Source organism: Nanorana parkeri, unplaced genomic scaffold (assembly GCF_000935625.1).
Source record: "Nanorana parkeri isolate BGI_ZX_2015 unplaced genomic scaffold, ASM93562v1 scaffold1371, whole genome shotgun sequence".
In the NCBI taxonomy this organism is placed as follows: Eukaryota; Metazoa; Chordata; class Amphibia; order Anura; family Dicroglossidae; genus Nanorana; species Nanorana parkeri.
Window position 1 is genome coordinate 263,592 of NW_017307639.1, and position 16,540 is coordinate 280,131.

At 40.8% G+C, this 16,540-nt stretch overlaps 1 protein-coding gene across 1 annotated transcript in view; it reads left to right on the forward strand.

Annotated features, from left to right (window-relative positions):
- The window catches only part of PCK2 (phosphoenolpyruvate carboxykinase 2, mitochondrial), a 21,588-nt gene extending 13,449 nt beyond the window's left edge, over nt 1-8,139 (forward strand). The window contains exons 3-10 of the mRNA XM_018569646.1: nt 2,635-2,819; nt 3,036-3,239; nt 3,335-3,522; nt 3,646-3,808; nt 6,037-6,255; nt 6,346-6,483; nt 7,480-7,575; nt 7,672-8,139. Coding sequence (XP_018425148.1) covers nt 2,635-2,819; nt 3,036-3,239; nt 3,335-3,522; nt 3,646-3,808; nt 6,037-6,255; nt 6,346-6,483; nt 7,480-7,575; nt 7,672-8,126 — 1,648 coding nt within the window. The 3' untranslated portion in view covers nt 8,127-8,139. The remainder of the gene's footprint in view (nt 1-2,634; nt 2,820-3,035; nt 3,240-3,334; nt 3,523-3,645; nt 3,809-6,036; nt 6,256-6,345; nt 6,484-7,479; nt 7,576-7,671) is intronic.
- The last annotated feature ends 8,401 nt before the right edge of the window (nt 8,140-16,540 follow it).

Sequence of the window (16,540 nt, forward strand, 5' to 3'; positions counted from 1 at the left end):
TCAGCTCGGCTGTTCTGCTCGGTCGCTCTGTGGGACCGAGCAGAACAGAAAAACAGTTACAAAAGTAGAAAAATAAAAATAGAAACGATTGTGCGGAGCTAGCAGTGACAGCTAGCACCGCCCAACAGTTTTCTATTGGCCGGCGGTTCTGCTGCCGTCAAAAAAAAAGAAAAAAAACTCTCTCCCGCTCCCGGCCGCCCGGGAGAGAAACGCTGCTTTTTCTTTTTTTTTCTTATTCTGATACGGAGCCGTGTCAGAATAAAAAAAATATATAATTTTTGGCCATAGGAATGCATTGCTAGATTCCTATTGGCTATTTTAATTTGCAATAGCCAATAGCAAACTATCATTGTACCTGCCCTCTGCTGCTGTCAATCAGCATTGGACCTGATGGAGAACTGCAGCAGAGGGCGGGTGCAATGCTAGTTTGCTATTGGCTATTGCAAATTGAAATAGCCAATAGGAATCTAGCAATGCATTACTATGGCCAAAAATGATGTATTTATTTTTTTCGATTCTGACACGGCTCCGTGTCAGAATAAGAAAAAAAAAAGAAAAAGCAGTGTTTCTCTCCTTGGCGGCCGGGAGCGGGAGACTCCCGAAGCGCCAGGGAGTTTGCTGTCTGGCGATCAGTGTCCCTGGTTATTATTATTTTAATTTTCTTTCTTTAATATTTTTTTTAACTTTTTAATTTGTAAAAAATTTTTTTACTTTTTAAAATGTTTATTTATCTTATTATATTTTACTTTTTTAGCAATTTTTTAATTCTTTTATTTTGATTATTATTTTTTACTTACCGTAGTTTTTTTAATTTTTATTTAATTTTTTTACCAATTTGTTATTTTTTTTTATTTAACTTTTCTTTATTGCTATCACACAGGAGCTAAAAAGCCCACTTTATGGAAAAAAAGCTATTCTTATGGAGCCATTCCCTTTATTGACCCTGTCGCCTCCAATACAGGAGTTCTAGCACAACACTGTGCTGGAACTCCTGTGAGAGCTGAGAGGGGAAGGCTGCGAGTGCAGCTATCCCCTCTCACTGTTTACACGGAGTAGAGCAGAGAATGGAGTGTTTTCCGCTCTGCTCCCCGCTCTCCATCCTGAAGTGATTGCCGTGGACCTGGGTCCCCCAGAAGGGCGAGGGACCACGAAAACCACGCAAGGACAGAGGCAGCCAGGTGAGGTGGGGGCGGACCATAGAGGGGGGCAGAGCATGGAGGGGGCGCGGCAGGGGGACGAACCTGCAGGCTGCATACGAGTGATCTTGGCAACATTGCCAAGATCACTTGTACAAAACGAGCAGCTGTACATTTAGCCCTGCTTGACCGAAGCAGGGCTAAATATAGAAAAAATCTACCTGCTCGGCGGCTGTGCTGCCCTTCTACTCGGTGGCCTTGTGGGAAATCCGGCCCTGCCTGTCAGTTTTTCAGGTGGACCTGATCGGGAAACCCAATGTTAGTCTATAGGCAGCCGGATTTAAATTGAAAAAATCCAACCTGTTTGCATATGATTACCCCCGTTTCCGGTCAGGTCCAAAAAAACAAATGGATCAAAGTTCCATTTCATCGGAACTGATCATTCTAAGGGTAATCTGATGTAAACGGACACATGTCCGTTTGCATCCGATTCTCTGTAGACCACCATGGGTCGGACACAGATGTCACAATAGTGGCATCCGTTTCAATCAGCAGGGGATCCGTGCACAGATCCCCTCCGGATCAGACCGCATGAAAGCCGCCAAACAGCACTTCTGTGGCTAATGTGTCTACTTGCAACTGAGTAATGCTGGTGTTATTGGAATTAATAGGACCTTTAACAATATAATAGTGCTCAAATGCCCATGCTTTCGCTGCAGGATCCCAAAACTGATGCTGTGAGGAGTTTCAAACAGCTGGCATGTAATTTCAAATAAGAATTCTAGCTGCTGCATCTCCCATGGGGAACTATATGTTACGTGGTTCCCTGTGGCATGCCCTCTCAAAGAGCTGTGGGACTAGCCTAGATTGATAACTGGGCAAGTCCTATGTGTAGTTACACACAGCCTGTTTATAGAAATGTGAGCGGGCAGGCAGGGAATTTCGTGTGTCCAACAAATGCAAAACAGACAAGGCTAGGCATGTCCTACATATTATTTGACAAGCTAGGGCTTGGTAAGGAACATTAACCACATCACCTGTGACATCATGACACCTGGTCAGTCAGGAACAAAAGGGTGACAACGCAGCAACTTGTATAGAGGGGGAGCTGTATTGTCACCCTATTAAAGGAAGTAGACCTGTAAGCCCTCAATGTGCCGGGTCTTAGTACATTACTGCCATGTTTAGACATAATGAACAGATATATGTTTAACAACTGTGAGAGCTTTATTACATACCGTAGTATATTTCAGTTTTTCACCATAGTTCGACTTTTGATATGATTGCTTACCTTTTTGCTCAGTATGCTTTTTTCCATTATAGTTAAACTTATATCATGTTCCTGCTTCTCTTTCATTAGCCCACATTCTTTTCATTGTGTACTTACTGATAGTGCTCATTTTTTTTTGTTAGCCTTTTTAATGCTAACTTTGGCCGGCTTTCCATTTAGGCAAAAAAATTAAACTATTATGGTCTTCTCTTTTTTTCTGTTATCCAGTTGGTTGGCAAGAACTGACCCAAAAGATGTAGCTCGAGTGGAGAGCAAGACTGTTATAGTGACTGACAAGCAGAGGGACACTGTGCCAATTCCACTGGAGGGTGTGAAAGGACAGCTGGGAAACTGGATGTCCCCAAATGATTTTGAGAGAGCAAAGAATGATCGTTTCCCTGGCTCCATGAGAGGTTTGTATCATTTTATAAGGATTGCTATTAGACTGCCCTGGCTTCCTAGTCCGTTCATAGTGCCAATACCATAAATGATTCCAGAACAATTGTGTCACAATCTGACCGTGTAAATTACAGTATGTCAACCTATCATTTAATGTGTTAATCTCTCTCTCTCTCTCCCCCTCTCTCCCTCTCATATTAATTATATCTGTTTCAATTTGTTTCTCCTAGGCCGCACTATGTATGTATTACCATTCAGTATGGGCCCAGTTGGTTCCCCACTAGCTAAGTATGGGGTACAGCTCACAGATTCTCCCTATGTAGTCGCCAGCATGCGCATTATGACTCGAATGGGTAAACCAGTGTTGGACGCACTGGGTGATGGTGAATTTGTGAGATGTTTGCACTCTGTGGGGCAGCCACTTCCCCTGAAAGGTAAGATACAATCTTATGTTATGTTATGTCATGATCAATGTATGTCTTATATTTATACATTTATTACAGAAGGTGTCCCTTTTTTTTTTGAGCAGCTCCCCTTGTGAATTCCTGGCCCTGCAACCCTGAAAAGACACTAATTGCCCATGTCCCTGATAATCGTGAAATTGTGTCCTTCGGCAGTGGATATGGAGGAAACTCTCTGTTGGGGAAAAAATGCTTCGCTCTGCGCATTGCCTCCCGAATCGCAAAGGATGAGGGCTGGTTGGCGGAGCATATGCTGGTGAGAGAGGAGCTTTTAGCACCCTGTACACTCTCTCCTGCACTAGACCATCTGTCTTCTGTTTCCTGAGCCTTTTCCTGTTACTGTACATTCTTCTGTTATGGGGTTTCTTTCCCATGTTAGATTTTGGGGATCACAAACCCTGCTGGACGTAAGCGATACATCGCAGCTGCTTTCCCAAGTGCTTGTGGAAAAACAAATCTGGCCATGATGCAGCCAGCACTGCCCGGCTGGAAAGTACAGTGTGTGGGAGATGACATTGCTTGGATGAAATTCGACAGTGAAGGTGAGGAGAACAATTCCTTTTTGTAGTAGAGGTGCCAGGGAACACAGCGAACTATGCAGTAAAATTTATATAGAAAGGGCATGATCAGTGAAGATAGATGCATTTTCCTTGTTACTTTAAAGGTACATTCCATACAGACATGGGAATGTGTCATTTAAATACACATAGAGAATACACCTATCTGTGCATAGTGCATCTAATATTTATTCTGGAATTGATTCTGTGCACCATGCTGCTCCACCCTGTCAAGGTAGCCAATAACCTAGTATCCTGTTATTCTTTCACCCACACTCCCCAATCTGAAAACAGAAGTAAGAATGAATCTTAAAGGAAACCTATTTTTAAAAATACAGTATATGTAGGCAGCTATTGCCAACCTCTCTAAACATGACTGGTTTAATGGCTTGAATACTTTGTGAGTCTTTGGCCTGAAGCAAGTATGCATATCTGAAGAATCAGGACGTCATATCTACTCCTTTTGCTCTATACTTGTTTTATATAAGTGACTCCGATAGTACTGAATCTGGAGATGATCAGGTAACTAGCATTTTCTGAGGGAGGCCAGTTGTCTGCCTCTCATTCTGATCTAGCAGTTTCAGGTAGCTCAGGATTTCTGACTTCACTTATAGCTTCCTTTTCTGCATGCTTGTTCCGGGTCAGTAACTCAGAAAGTATTGATGGTAGAGATAGGTAACTATTATTTTCAGAAGGAGGGGCAAGCAGCCTACATACATAAGTACAGGTTTCATAGTGAACAGTGCAAGAAGAAAATGATACTGTAAATATTATAAGCTGCTGTGCAGTAAGGGTCTGTTCACACCTAGTACACTGCAATAATATGTGTGGTACTGTGTGCTAATGCAACATGAAGTGTGTGTGTATTGCCATTCATTTTGAATGGTACCCTAATGTACAACACTCCAGAGCATTGCAGCACATTACAACACACAAAGAGGGACGCAGTGTGCTGCAGTAAAAAATACTGCTGCCAAGATATTTGCTGTGTTGAGACCTAATGAAAATGAATATGCTGCAACAAGTCAGCACAGCTCAACCTATGATATAGTGTATTGCAGCATATGCATTGCCACAGCATAGCATAGTGTGGCTCTAAATAAAATTATTATCTGTGTATGTTTCTGGTGTAGAAAGCCTAGTTCTGCTACTCCATGCTGTGAGATTACTCCATTTCCATCCTCCGTTCTTCCTTATGTGATATTAGCAATGATTATGTTCCTTACTGTGTCAGTTGGTCCCGCAAGATCTGCTATAATATGTCCATTTAGATGGTCATTCATATCCAGGATCACACCCTGGTGTACCCCCATTTCACTCTCACTGCACTGTTTACAGGGAAGTATAGATGTGCAAATCAATTTTTTAATCAAGCAAATTGCTATTTGTTTCCACCTAAATATATTTAAGCAGATTGAATTATCCCTGCTTAAAAGGCTACAGATAATGCCTAGCGAAAGGCTTTAATCCCACCCCCAGGCACTTTTAAAGCCCTGCTCAATGTGCCTGCTCAAGTGATTATGGAAAAATGATGGAAATTTTGTAAAGATTATGGAAAAATTATGTACGTTCATATGGTGTTTCATCTTACTTAGTGATTGGGATAGCATTAGCAGTTTAGTAAATAATGTTAGCCCTGGTTCACACCTTTGTGTGGACGACAGCGTTAAGGTGTGGCAAATTTGGGTAGCCTATTTATATCAATGCGCTGACCAACGCACAAATCGCACCAAAGAAGTGCGTGCATCTTTTCTTTCAAATGTGCCACACCAAAAGGCAGTGTGCTTGTGTACCATGCATTTTGATGTGCTACAAGATGTGCGCTTTGGCAGGCGTTTTTGGGGTGCCATCAAGAATGAATGTAACCACAGTGCGTCTGCAAAACAGACACATGTTTTAGTGTGCTACAGGAATGCACACAATTTTGCACATGTGTGAACGTGGGCTATGTTGAAATCTTTTTGAAATCTGTAAAAATCATAATTATTGCAGCTGTTCATACTTCATCATCTGTAAAATGTAAAAAGAACAACATTTGTATTATCTCAGTCTTCATCACCAGTGTGTCAAGATTTAAGAGGGTGCAGTCCGAAAAAGTCTCAGCCAAAAAACCCTTTAGCTTTGGATAGCATGTGCGTTACAAGCTCTGTAAGATACTTTATGCTCTCTGTGTGCCCTTTAAAAAGATTTCCTGTCCATTTTGTCTTTTACAGGACGTCTCCGTGCTATTAATCCAGAAAATGGATTTTTTGGAGTGGCTCCTGGTACCTCTGTAAAGACCAACCCCAATGCCCTTAGGACTGTAGAAAAGAACACTGTCTTCACCAACGTGGCAGAGACCAGTGATGGTGGGGTCTACTGGGAAGGACTGGATCAAGAATTGCCTCCTGGTGTCACAGTTACATCCTGGTTAGGAAAACCATGGAAGAAAGGTCAGATGTTCTTTTTTTTCTTTTATCAATTACCGTAATATGCATAGCTTTTGGCTCATTCATATTGTAATGAGATTTTTATATCTACAGGAGATAAAGAGCCCTCTGCACATCCAAACTCACGCTTCTGTACACCCGCTGCTCAGTGTCCCATTATGGATGAGGCTTGGGAATCTCCAGAGGGTGTTCCTATAGATGCCATTATTTTTGGTGGGAGACGGCCTGAAGGTAAGTAATTTAAAAAAGTGCCATGATACTTGTGAGGTGGGCTGACATTAGTCTTTAGCCGGTTGTGGGATGCACATGTAAAGTTGGGCACAAGTCACTTTAAGGATTTTTTCAAATGTTTTATTTCATAAGCAACTCAATGGGAGAGAGGGTATAGGGCTACAGACATCCAGGACAGTACAGGACACCAGACTCACCGACCACTTCCCAGCTTCACAGTGTATTGAAAAACCTTTGCTGGTCAGCAGACATAGCAAAGAATTCCCTAGGCAAGGCACCAGACTTCCTGCGAGGTCCAAGCCCATCCTCTGGCACCTCAAGCAGATAAAGTTCCTCCCTGGCTCTCCATCCCAGGTACAGATTCAGACCCCCATTGGGTCCATACCTTACCACCTGCAGGCTACAGGCCTGGTCAGACAGCACATCACTTCATGCACCCTTCCCAAGGCAGGAGGTCCCGGGTGGGAAGAAACACTCACAATGCCAGCCCTGAATATATATGTCCTCCCCCCACATGCACCACTGGCCGTGAACCTCATAATGATTGGCTAGGGAGACACAAATATTCATAACACCACATTATTGGATGTTCTGCTCTGTGGCAAGGTCACACCCAGCAGCAGGCATATGCAAACAATACAGAGTGCTTAGGGGAAATTAAATGAGCACAAACTATCAAATCAACTTGGACTACAGCCCAGCAGACTAAATTTAAGGAGTCACCCCACTTAGGAAGCATATGCACTTTAAAGTTATATGTTATGGTCGGTTTAGTAGGGCTAAGGCATTAATATAGATATATCTGGTTATATGTGGATTCTACTACTAAATATCTTAGATCAGTAATGAGCACCTTTAATGAGTAGTGAGCACCTGAACAACCTCAAGCTACTTACCATTCTTGTACTTGAATTAATTGCTTTATTTGCAACTTTTATGCCATGTTTATTTGTCCTTCACTGTGTATGTTAAGTTGGATATTGAAATATTTTTCAGGTGTACCACTAGTGTATGAGAGCTTTAACTGGAACCATGGCGTGTTTGTTGGGGCAGCTATGAGATCTGAAGCTACAGCGGCTGCAGAGCACAAAGGTGAATCCCACGTTGAGTCTTTTACGAACAATACTTTTCCATGTATAAACGTCTAGTTCTAAATTCTGTTATATTTGTATTTTTATATTCATTCAGGTAAAGTGATAATGCATGATCCATTTGCAATGCGTCCTTTCTTCGGATATAATTTTGGCCACTACCTCTCTCATTGGCTGAGCCTACAAGAAAGGGAAGGTCTGCACCTACCCAAAATCTTCCACGTCAACTGGTTCCGGAAGGATGATAAGGGACAATTCTTATGGCCAGGTTTTGGTGAAAATTCCCGTGTGTTAGACTGGATCTTCCGTAGAGTTGAGGGAGAAGAGAGTGTGCGGCAGACTCCTATAGGCTATCTCCCTGCTGAAGGTGCATTGAATCTGCAAGGGCTGGGTGGTGTTGACACAAATGAGCTGTTTTCACTCCCTAAAGGATTCTGGGAAAAAGAAGTACAAGAGGTGGGTAAATACTTGATAGAGCAAGTTAATGATGACTTGCCACCAAAAATCATGGAGGAGCTGAAGGGTCTTGAGACCAGAGTGAGCCACATGTGAAGACCAATGCAAGGAGCACTGGAGAGCCAAAAAGGGAGTGATAAGCAATCTTAAGTGTATGCTTTGCACAAGTGCCTTTCTTTACACTTCTGTGACACAATTTAAAGCATTACATGCACCCTCTTGAATTAAAAGAACTAGAAAAACAGGGGCAAAAAGCTTTATCACTGTATATAGTGATTCAGAAGAAGGACACAAACCAAAAAGAACAGCAAGATGTTACACGTATGCATCAAAGAATTGTATGTCTTTCTGCCATCTGATGTGGAAGATGACCTCAGGAATTATGATTGTGTTTTCTGTCTTTTTTTTTTAATACAAATAAATATAATGTTTTGTCTTCTGTGTCCCTTTTCTATTAACCTTCTGAAATTCTGGCCCTGATGCACGAATCTACAGTGTACCATACCACATGCTATATGTGTCAATACAAATGTCACATCTGATGTGATAATAATGCTTGATTCAAGGAGAAAAATATGTCATGTGTATTAAATCCTTGGGTTAATCAAGGGAAAGGTTTCATTTATTTATAAGGTGTCCAATTATAACACTAACAGCGTTATTCACAGAAGGGTGAAGAGTTTGGAGAAGGCAGGAGAAGTGATCAATCTAGGACAAAATAGCTGATCTGGAAAAAGATCAGTTCACTTTCCAGTTCAGTTATGTTGTCCTGGATTGTTCACTTCTCCTGCCTTCTCCAAACTCTTCACCCTTTTGTGAATAACCCTGATAACGTGAAAAAGCTCATTACTGCAAGGTCCATAGTGCTTCTGGTATGTTAACAGAGCAGGTGTGGATGCAACTCCCGTCCTCCAACAGAGGTCTGGGGTGTTAGCAAGCAAAGAACACCCCAAACAAGTTTGGTTGGGCTCCAAACTGGTGTCAGTGGACATCGGTTTGGGAATTCATGTACATGAATGCCCTAAAGACAGAAGGAATAAAGAACTTTTTTTAAACAACATTTTCAAAACATTTAACAATTTAGGCCTCATTCATGTATCGGATTTAGTGCCATGGGGCTACCCATGGCCCTTTCCCCGGTTCACCAGTTATTCTTCCTTGAACCACTTTTGGTAGGTGCTGACCACTGCAGACCAGGAACATCCCACAAGAGCTGCAGTTTGGGAGTTGCTCTGACCCAGTAATCTAGCCATCACAATTTGGCCCTTGTCACTCAAATCCTTACACTTGCCCATTGTTTTAGCTTGATCAACTTCAGGGACAAAATGTTCACTTGCTGCCTTATATGGTCAAGCAAAACAAATGACAAACGCACTCAACAATTCGTCACCAGCCATACAGTAAGGTGCACACGAAATTTCGTGTGCACCTTACTGTATGGCTGGTGATTTACTACTGTTTTGCTGCCTTATATATCCCACCCACTTCAAGGTGGTATTGTAACAAGATAACACTGGTCTACAAGGAGAAAGCCTCTGAAATGAAAGTAGTTAAATTTTACCAGAATTGGGTCACTGATAAAGGAAGATAAGTCCTGAGTATTAATTGGCTCTAGTTTCCAAGATACAGCTTCAGGTCAAAATTGCATCAAAATAATTAAAAATTACGAGGGGGATGTTATGCTCCATAACTTTTCTGCAAAATGTGATATAGCAATCAGAATGGTGCCACACCAATCATTATGAATGTATCTTTTTATTGATACCAATAACATAACTCTGCAAGAGGTTCTACTTCTGTAATCTGGAGTCCAGTAGCTCTGCCTTACTCTTAGGCAATTCCAAATCCCTGACCAGGTCATTTAAGGACATCACTAAATCAGATACATGTTTTCAACAATGAACCTTGCACCAGACAGTACTGACATAAGCATGCCAGTGCTGCCTTGCTTCAACTACAAGGGGACTGGACTGGTTCGATCGAGGAGGAAGAACTGCAGCAACCAGTCATCATAAACAGAAGCTGCTGCCCTGGTGCTTGTAGTTGCTCCGATTTGAGGTTGGTTTACACAGGCAATGCTTCAGTATAACACAAAAGGACAAAAGATTGCACTAAGCAATGCCTTGGCATTGGCAGGATGTTGTGCTGACTGGAGTTAAGCTTTAATACAATCAAATAAATAAAAAAAAAATGTTTAAAAGCACCTTAAAGCAGACCTTGCAATAAAATACAAGGTTTGCTAGCTGTCTGTGTCCCCTCCTTCACACAAATCACCTTATACTAGTAGGTGTAAAATGAACTTTGAAATGAATGAAACTTTGGGGTTTAAAGTTACTTCACCTATCTCTTTCACTCATGACGCATAGCCGTGGATGACATCATACTCCTTCTGGCTATATCCTGGGGACTACAGAGCAGCCAAAATCTTGAGAGAAGTCTCTCTTACAATGGGCGGAAGTGTCTTCTTATGAGATTTTGCCTGCTCTGCATTCCCCAGGAATCTTCTTAAAGATGGTGATGGTGGAATATAAATCTAATGTTTTTTGTACAGGTACATTTTATACGTACTAACATTGGATGATTTGTAAGGAGGAAGGGGGCCTGGGCAATTTGGGCAGACCTTTCATTTTACTGCAAGGTCCTATTTAGGGCTCGTTCACACTAGGGGGGATTCATAAAACAAGTTCTATCTCAACTAGTCTGGCCCATAGCAACCAGTTAGCTTCTATCTTTCACATTTTCCACACAGCTTACAAAATAAAAATGTAAAAGCTGATTGGCTGTGCTCCAGTTGAGACAAAGTTTGCCAAAGGAAGAAGGAAATATCAAAGGAAAAAAAGTAAGACAATGCCTTGAATTGTAACAAATCAAACATTGACCCCTCCCTGCCAGCACACGGGAACAAGAAAAACAAAATGATGTGGTGTGCACACAGGTGTAAACGATCCCTTAAAGTGAAATTCCAGTGAAAATAGCCATTAATTGAGGATCAGTTTGCAAATGTCACTGCAGACCTTGCTTCTGTTGTGTAAATATGAACATTACCCAAGGCAATGCACTTGCTGATATGACACCCAGTATAATGTCACAGGCACTGTTATTTTATGCTATTGCAATTACACTGCTATGTATTGCAATGCATATTATTATGTTGTGGTGTATGTCTGACATCTAGTGGTAGGTTTGTGCTATTACAACTTGTTTTTCTGTATACATTGGTATTTCCCACTGGTCTCCCCTCCTGTATAGTAAAGTCAGTTGGTATAGCCTTAAATAGACCCTGCATTCTTATTCCATGTTCCCACATTTTACTGCTAGTCTTCTTCGCAGACACTATGCTGAGAAGAGCATTGTCTTTTTACACTTCAAATGACCAGGAAACACCCTCTGTAAAGTACTTTTAGAAGTAAAACTATGTTGGATTAAACTTCTTTAACCACTTCAAGACCAGGTGTTTAGACCCCCTTTCTGGCCAGGCCATTTTTCAGTGTTCAGCACTGCAGTACTTTGACTGACGTTTATTCCGTCATGCAACGCTGTACTGAAATGAATTTTGTACAATTTTTGGGGGACACATAGAGCTTTCTTTTGGTGGTATTTAATTATTTTATTTTTACTATATAAAGGAAAAATTATTGACATTTTTGGGGAAAAAAAGTATTTTTTTTTCATTATGTTAGGAAACAATGATTATTTAACCATATTTTTGGTAAAATATAAAAGATGGGGTCACGTCGGGTAAATAGACACCAAACATGTCATGCTTTAAAATTGCAGGCACCCGCGAAATTGCAAAAAACTACCATACCCAAAATTGACCATAGGCGACGCTTTAAAAGCTTTTACAGCTCATCAGTTTAGTGTTATCAGTGATTGATGGCCCTAGAACTATTGCTCTCAGTCCGACGTTCGCGAACATGTGCGGCGTAATGAATCAGATCCGCTTCATCAGCTTCTCTCCAGCATCTGAAGCTGGAGAGTGACACAAGAATGCGAAAGAGGGCAAAGATCCTACTGTACCCCAAAATTACAGACCAATATCCTTTCTTAATACAGATGTGAAATTTTCTTCCAAGATACTGGCCAATAGACTCGGAGGTCTCCTCCCAGCCTTGGTACATCCACATCAAACAGGTTTCATACGAGGAAGAGAATTACGTGATAATACTAATAGAGCTCTTAATCTGATTCATTGGATAGAAGCTAGTTCGGCTTCTCCACCATGTCCTTTATTGTCAACAGATGCTGAAAAGGCATTCGATAGGGTGGATTGGATGTTTATGGAGGAGACATTAAAGGTAATTGGCATAGGACCGAATATAAGGCAGGGAATTGCAGCACTTATAGTAAACCAGAAGCTAGAGTAAGGGTTAATGGCTTAGTATCTTCCACATTTACTATACAAAATGGAACGAGACAAGGATGCCCATTGTCTCCTTTATTATTTGTATTAATGTTAGAACCCCTCTTAACTAAGATTAAAAATAATTCAGCCATACATGGAATTAGAGTATGGGATAAAGAACATCAATTATCAGCATACGCAGATGATATTTTATTTTTCCTTACTCAACCACAGATATCCCTTCCTAATCTACTACAAGAACTAGGTATCTATGGTAATATATCTAATTTTCGGATTAATTATTCGAAGTCATAAATTTTAAATTTATCTCCGGCCGTTAGTCATAGTTTGAAGTCCTGATTCACTTTTAAATGGGCCTCGCAGCATTTTCACTATTTGGGAATTGAACTTTCAATTTCATTGAGACAAATGTATGAATTTAATTATGTACCATTGTTAAAAGTGATTACTAAGGACCTTGGCTCTTGGGATAAAACCACATTTACTTGGTTAGGCCGCATAACAAAATGGCGGCTCAGGACTGCCAGATGTCTCTCTTTATTATAAGGCTGTTGCATTACAGAGGATACTAGACTGGCAGTATTATGAGAAGGATAAGCAGTGGGTTCTGTTGGAAAAATATATGGCCGGTAGAAATGTAGCTAATGCCCACTGGCTACCATCGGCCAGTAGAGGTTTGGCAGCCACAGTATCGCCCCTGACTACACACACTTTAAAGGTATGGGATACAGTAAATAAAAGGGGAGAATTGGTCCCTAATATATCACCTTTAGCACCAATTGGTGGTTTCCCCTGGTTTCAACCAGGAGAACACTTATTATATTTTCGGACTTGGGTGGTGGATGGGGATGTTCGTTTGGGCAGATTTATGGTGGAGAACGCTCTTATCCCATTGGAGGAACTGAGGGAAAAAAGGGGCACATTTCCTTTAGATGCTTGGCGCTATCTACAACTCAGTAACTTCCTTCGGGAACATATTAGTCTAATTAGGCCACTTGGGTCTTTAACTTTTTTTGAAAAATTATGGTATTCTAGGTGCCCCCCTAGTCACTCTCTATCGCTTATATATAACATTTTATTGAAAATAAGCTCAAAAGGTTCTTTGTACTTTATGAGAGAATGGGAGAGGGACATGAGGGTGACTTTTTCAGACGTACAGAAGGATCAAATACTAGCGCGGGCCCATAATTCATCTATAGATTCCAGAGTTCAAGAAACCAATTATAAGATGCTTACCCGGTGGTATCGGGTTCCATATTCTTTAGGGAAAATGTATCAAAATGTCTATTCTCTATGTTGGAGGAATTGTGGTCTACAGGGGACATATTTACATGTGTGGTGGGAATGTCCCAAGCTTAAGCCTTTTTGGCAAGATATTAGAGAACAAATACAGACCATTCTGGGTGAGACTCTCACGCTGTTTTCGGAGGTCTTTTTGGCTAAATATAAAGCTACAGTTTTGCCTCATCTCCTAAATCCAGCAAAGAGGTTAATAGCAAGATTTTGGAAGAGCCAAAAGGTACCTACAAGATCAGATTGGGTAAGGTAGGTTAATAGTATTATGTAATCTGAAAAGTGGATAGCAATGGGTAGAGAGAATCACGATGCGTTCCTCAGTAAATGGGATATTTGGATTGATTATAGCTCGATGAACCTTTAGGGTGGGAATTTTGGGGGAGGGTTTTGGAACATGGAAATATGGTTTTATTAAGAGGGTATCCAATTTATTTGTATTTATTTATTTCTTTTTCTGGGTGAGGCTTTTTGCTGGGTTCATAATCTATGGAGTCAGTCTTGTATATATATTTGTTATGTGATATTGGTAATTCAGGAAATGTTCTCCTTTTTCTTATGTTTGTTTGTGTGGACATGTATATATTTTATATGTTTTTGATTGTATAAAGATAAAATTATAAATAAAGATATATTTTTTTAAATAACCAGAAAACATCCTCTGTAAAGTACTTTTAGAAGTAAAACTGTGTTGGATTAAACTTCTTTAAATACATAAATAGCAAGAAGGTAAATACGGAACATATAGGCCCCATAAAGGATGACAAGGGGATGTCAGCTACCAGTGACAGGGAGAAAGCAAATGAGTTAAATGCATTATTTTCTTCTGTCTTTACAGATGAGACGGACGCGGGCATCAGCTGCAAAAATAGTAGTACCAGTTTTAATGTATCTGAGTGGCTGTCAGAGAGCAGAGTAATACAGAGGCTAGAAAGATTGAATGTAATCAAATCCCCAGGACCTGATGGGTTACATCCGAGGATACTAAAAGAAGTTAGCCAAGTCAAAGCCAGACCCTTGTGCATAATTTTTATGGATACTCTAATTTCCTGGCTAATTAGCAGAAAGCAAATGTGGTACCAATATACAAAAAGCGCAAAAGAAGTACACCGAGTAACTAAAAGCCTGTCAGTTTAACGTCAATAGTGTGCAAAATATTTGAAGACAGGACTACATGCAGGAATTTCCAAATAAAACTGGTATTATAAGTAGTAACCAACATGGTTTCATGAAGGATGCTCTTGCCAGACCAATCTATTAACAATAACAATTTATGAGGAAGACAGTATTAATTTGGATAGTGTAATATCATTAGACATGGTGTATTTGGGCTTTGCTAAAGCATTCGACACTGTCCCCCACAAACGTTTACTTCATAAACTAAAGTCTATAGGGTTTGATGAAACTATGTACATGGGTGGAAAATTGGCTGCAAGAACGGACCCACAGGGTAGTAATAAATGCGTAATTTTCTAATTGGGCAAAGGTTGTGAGTGGGGTGCCACATGGTTCAGTCCTGGGACCAATTCTGTTCATCTTATTCATCCACAACATAGAGATTGGACTAAATAGCTCAATTTTAGTTTTTGTGGATGATACAAAACTGTGAAGAGCTGTAAACTCAGAACAGGAGATATAGCTCTTCAACAAGACTTAAATAAAATTGAGGCATGGGCTACAAGATGGTATATGCAATTTAATGTTGAAAAAATAAGGTTATGCACATGGGAGCAAAGAACGTGTGCACAAAGTACCACTCGAGGGGTGCTACATTAGGGAAGTCAGACATGGAAAAAAACCTGGGGGTGATCATAGATCGAAGATTGGGCAATAGTAAGCAATGCCAAGCAGCAGCCAGCAAAGCAAACAACATACGGGCGTGTAGTAAAAGAGGGTTGGTAGCAAGGGATGAAAGAGTAATACTTCCACTTTACAAGTTACTGGTTCAGCCTCCCCTTGAGTATGAGGTGCAGTTCTGATCGCCAACTCTCAGGAAGGAGGTCCTCGAGCTGGAAAGATTTCAGCGAAGGGCTACAAAACTAATTAAATGGATGGAAGACCACCTTCAAAATTTAAACTTATTCACCTTAGAAAAGAGGCGATTACGAGAGGATCTTAGTGCTGTCTACAAAATCATCAATGAACACCACAATGGAGACCAAAACTGTACAGTCTGAAAACTATTGAGAACTCGGGGATACAACATGAGGTTAGATGAGAGGGGATTCAATCTTAGGATTTGTAGGGAGTATTTTACTGTGAGAGTAATAAAGTTGTGGAATTCCCTTCCACAGGCAGTGGTATCCGCTGCTAGCGTAGATAAATTCAAGAAACTTCTTGATAAGTTTCTTCTTTCACTTAATTTATAGGGATATGGTAAGTGTTAGAGCAAGATAAATACAGACACACATTCACATACCTACATAGGTTGAACTGGATGGACCCCTGTCTTTATTCAACCTTACCTACTATGTTCTGTGTCTTATTGGAGAGTTAGGCTGTCTGTGGATTGTGCTGATTCAGCTGGTGACCATTCTGCCCGGAAGGATTGAGGTCCCAAAGAGGTTTGTCAAAGCATGAAGAGGATTTTCAAACAGAACATTCCCAGTGTTTTAATTAAAAAAAAGCAACAGTTCTGTCAGCATGTCCTTAGACATAAAGCACCTCTGCAAGTATCTCACTAAACTGAAACAGTTCCTGCAGTAAACCTAAAGACAATTCTGAAGATGCCTGACATTTTACCTCAAGTTCTGTGCAGGTTTCTGGGAATAGCACCCTGGTCAGGACACTATCAGCAAGAATTGAAAAGTTCAAGGAGCAGTCCAGAATTCCAGCGCTCTTCAGGGGGTAT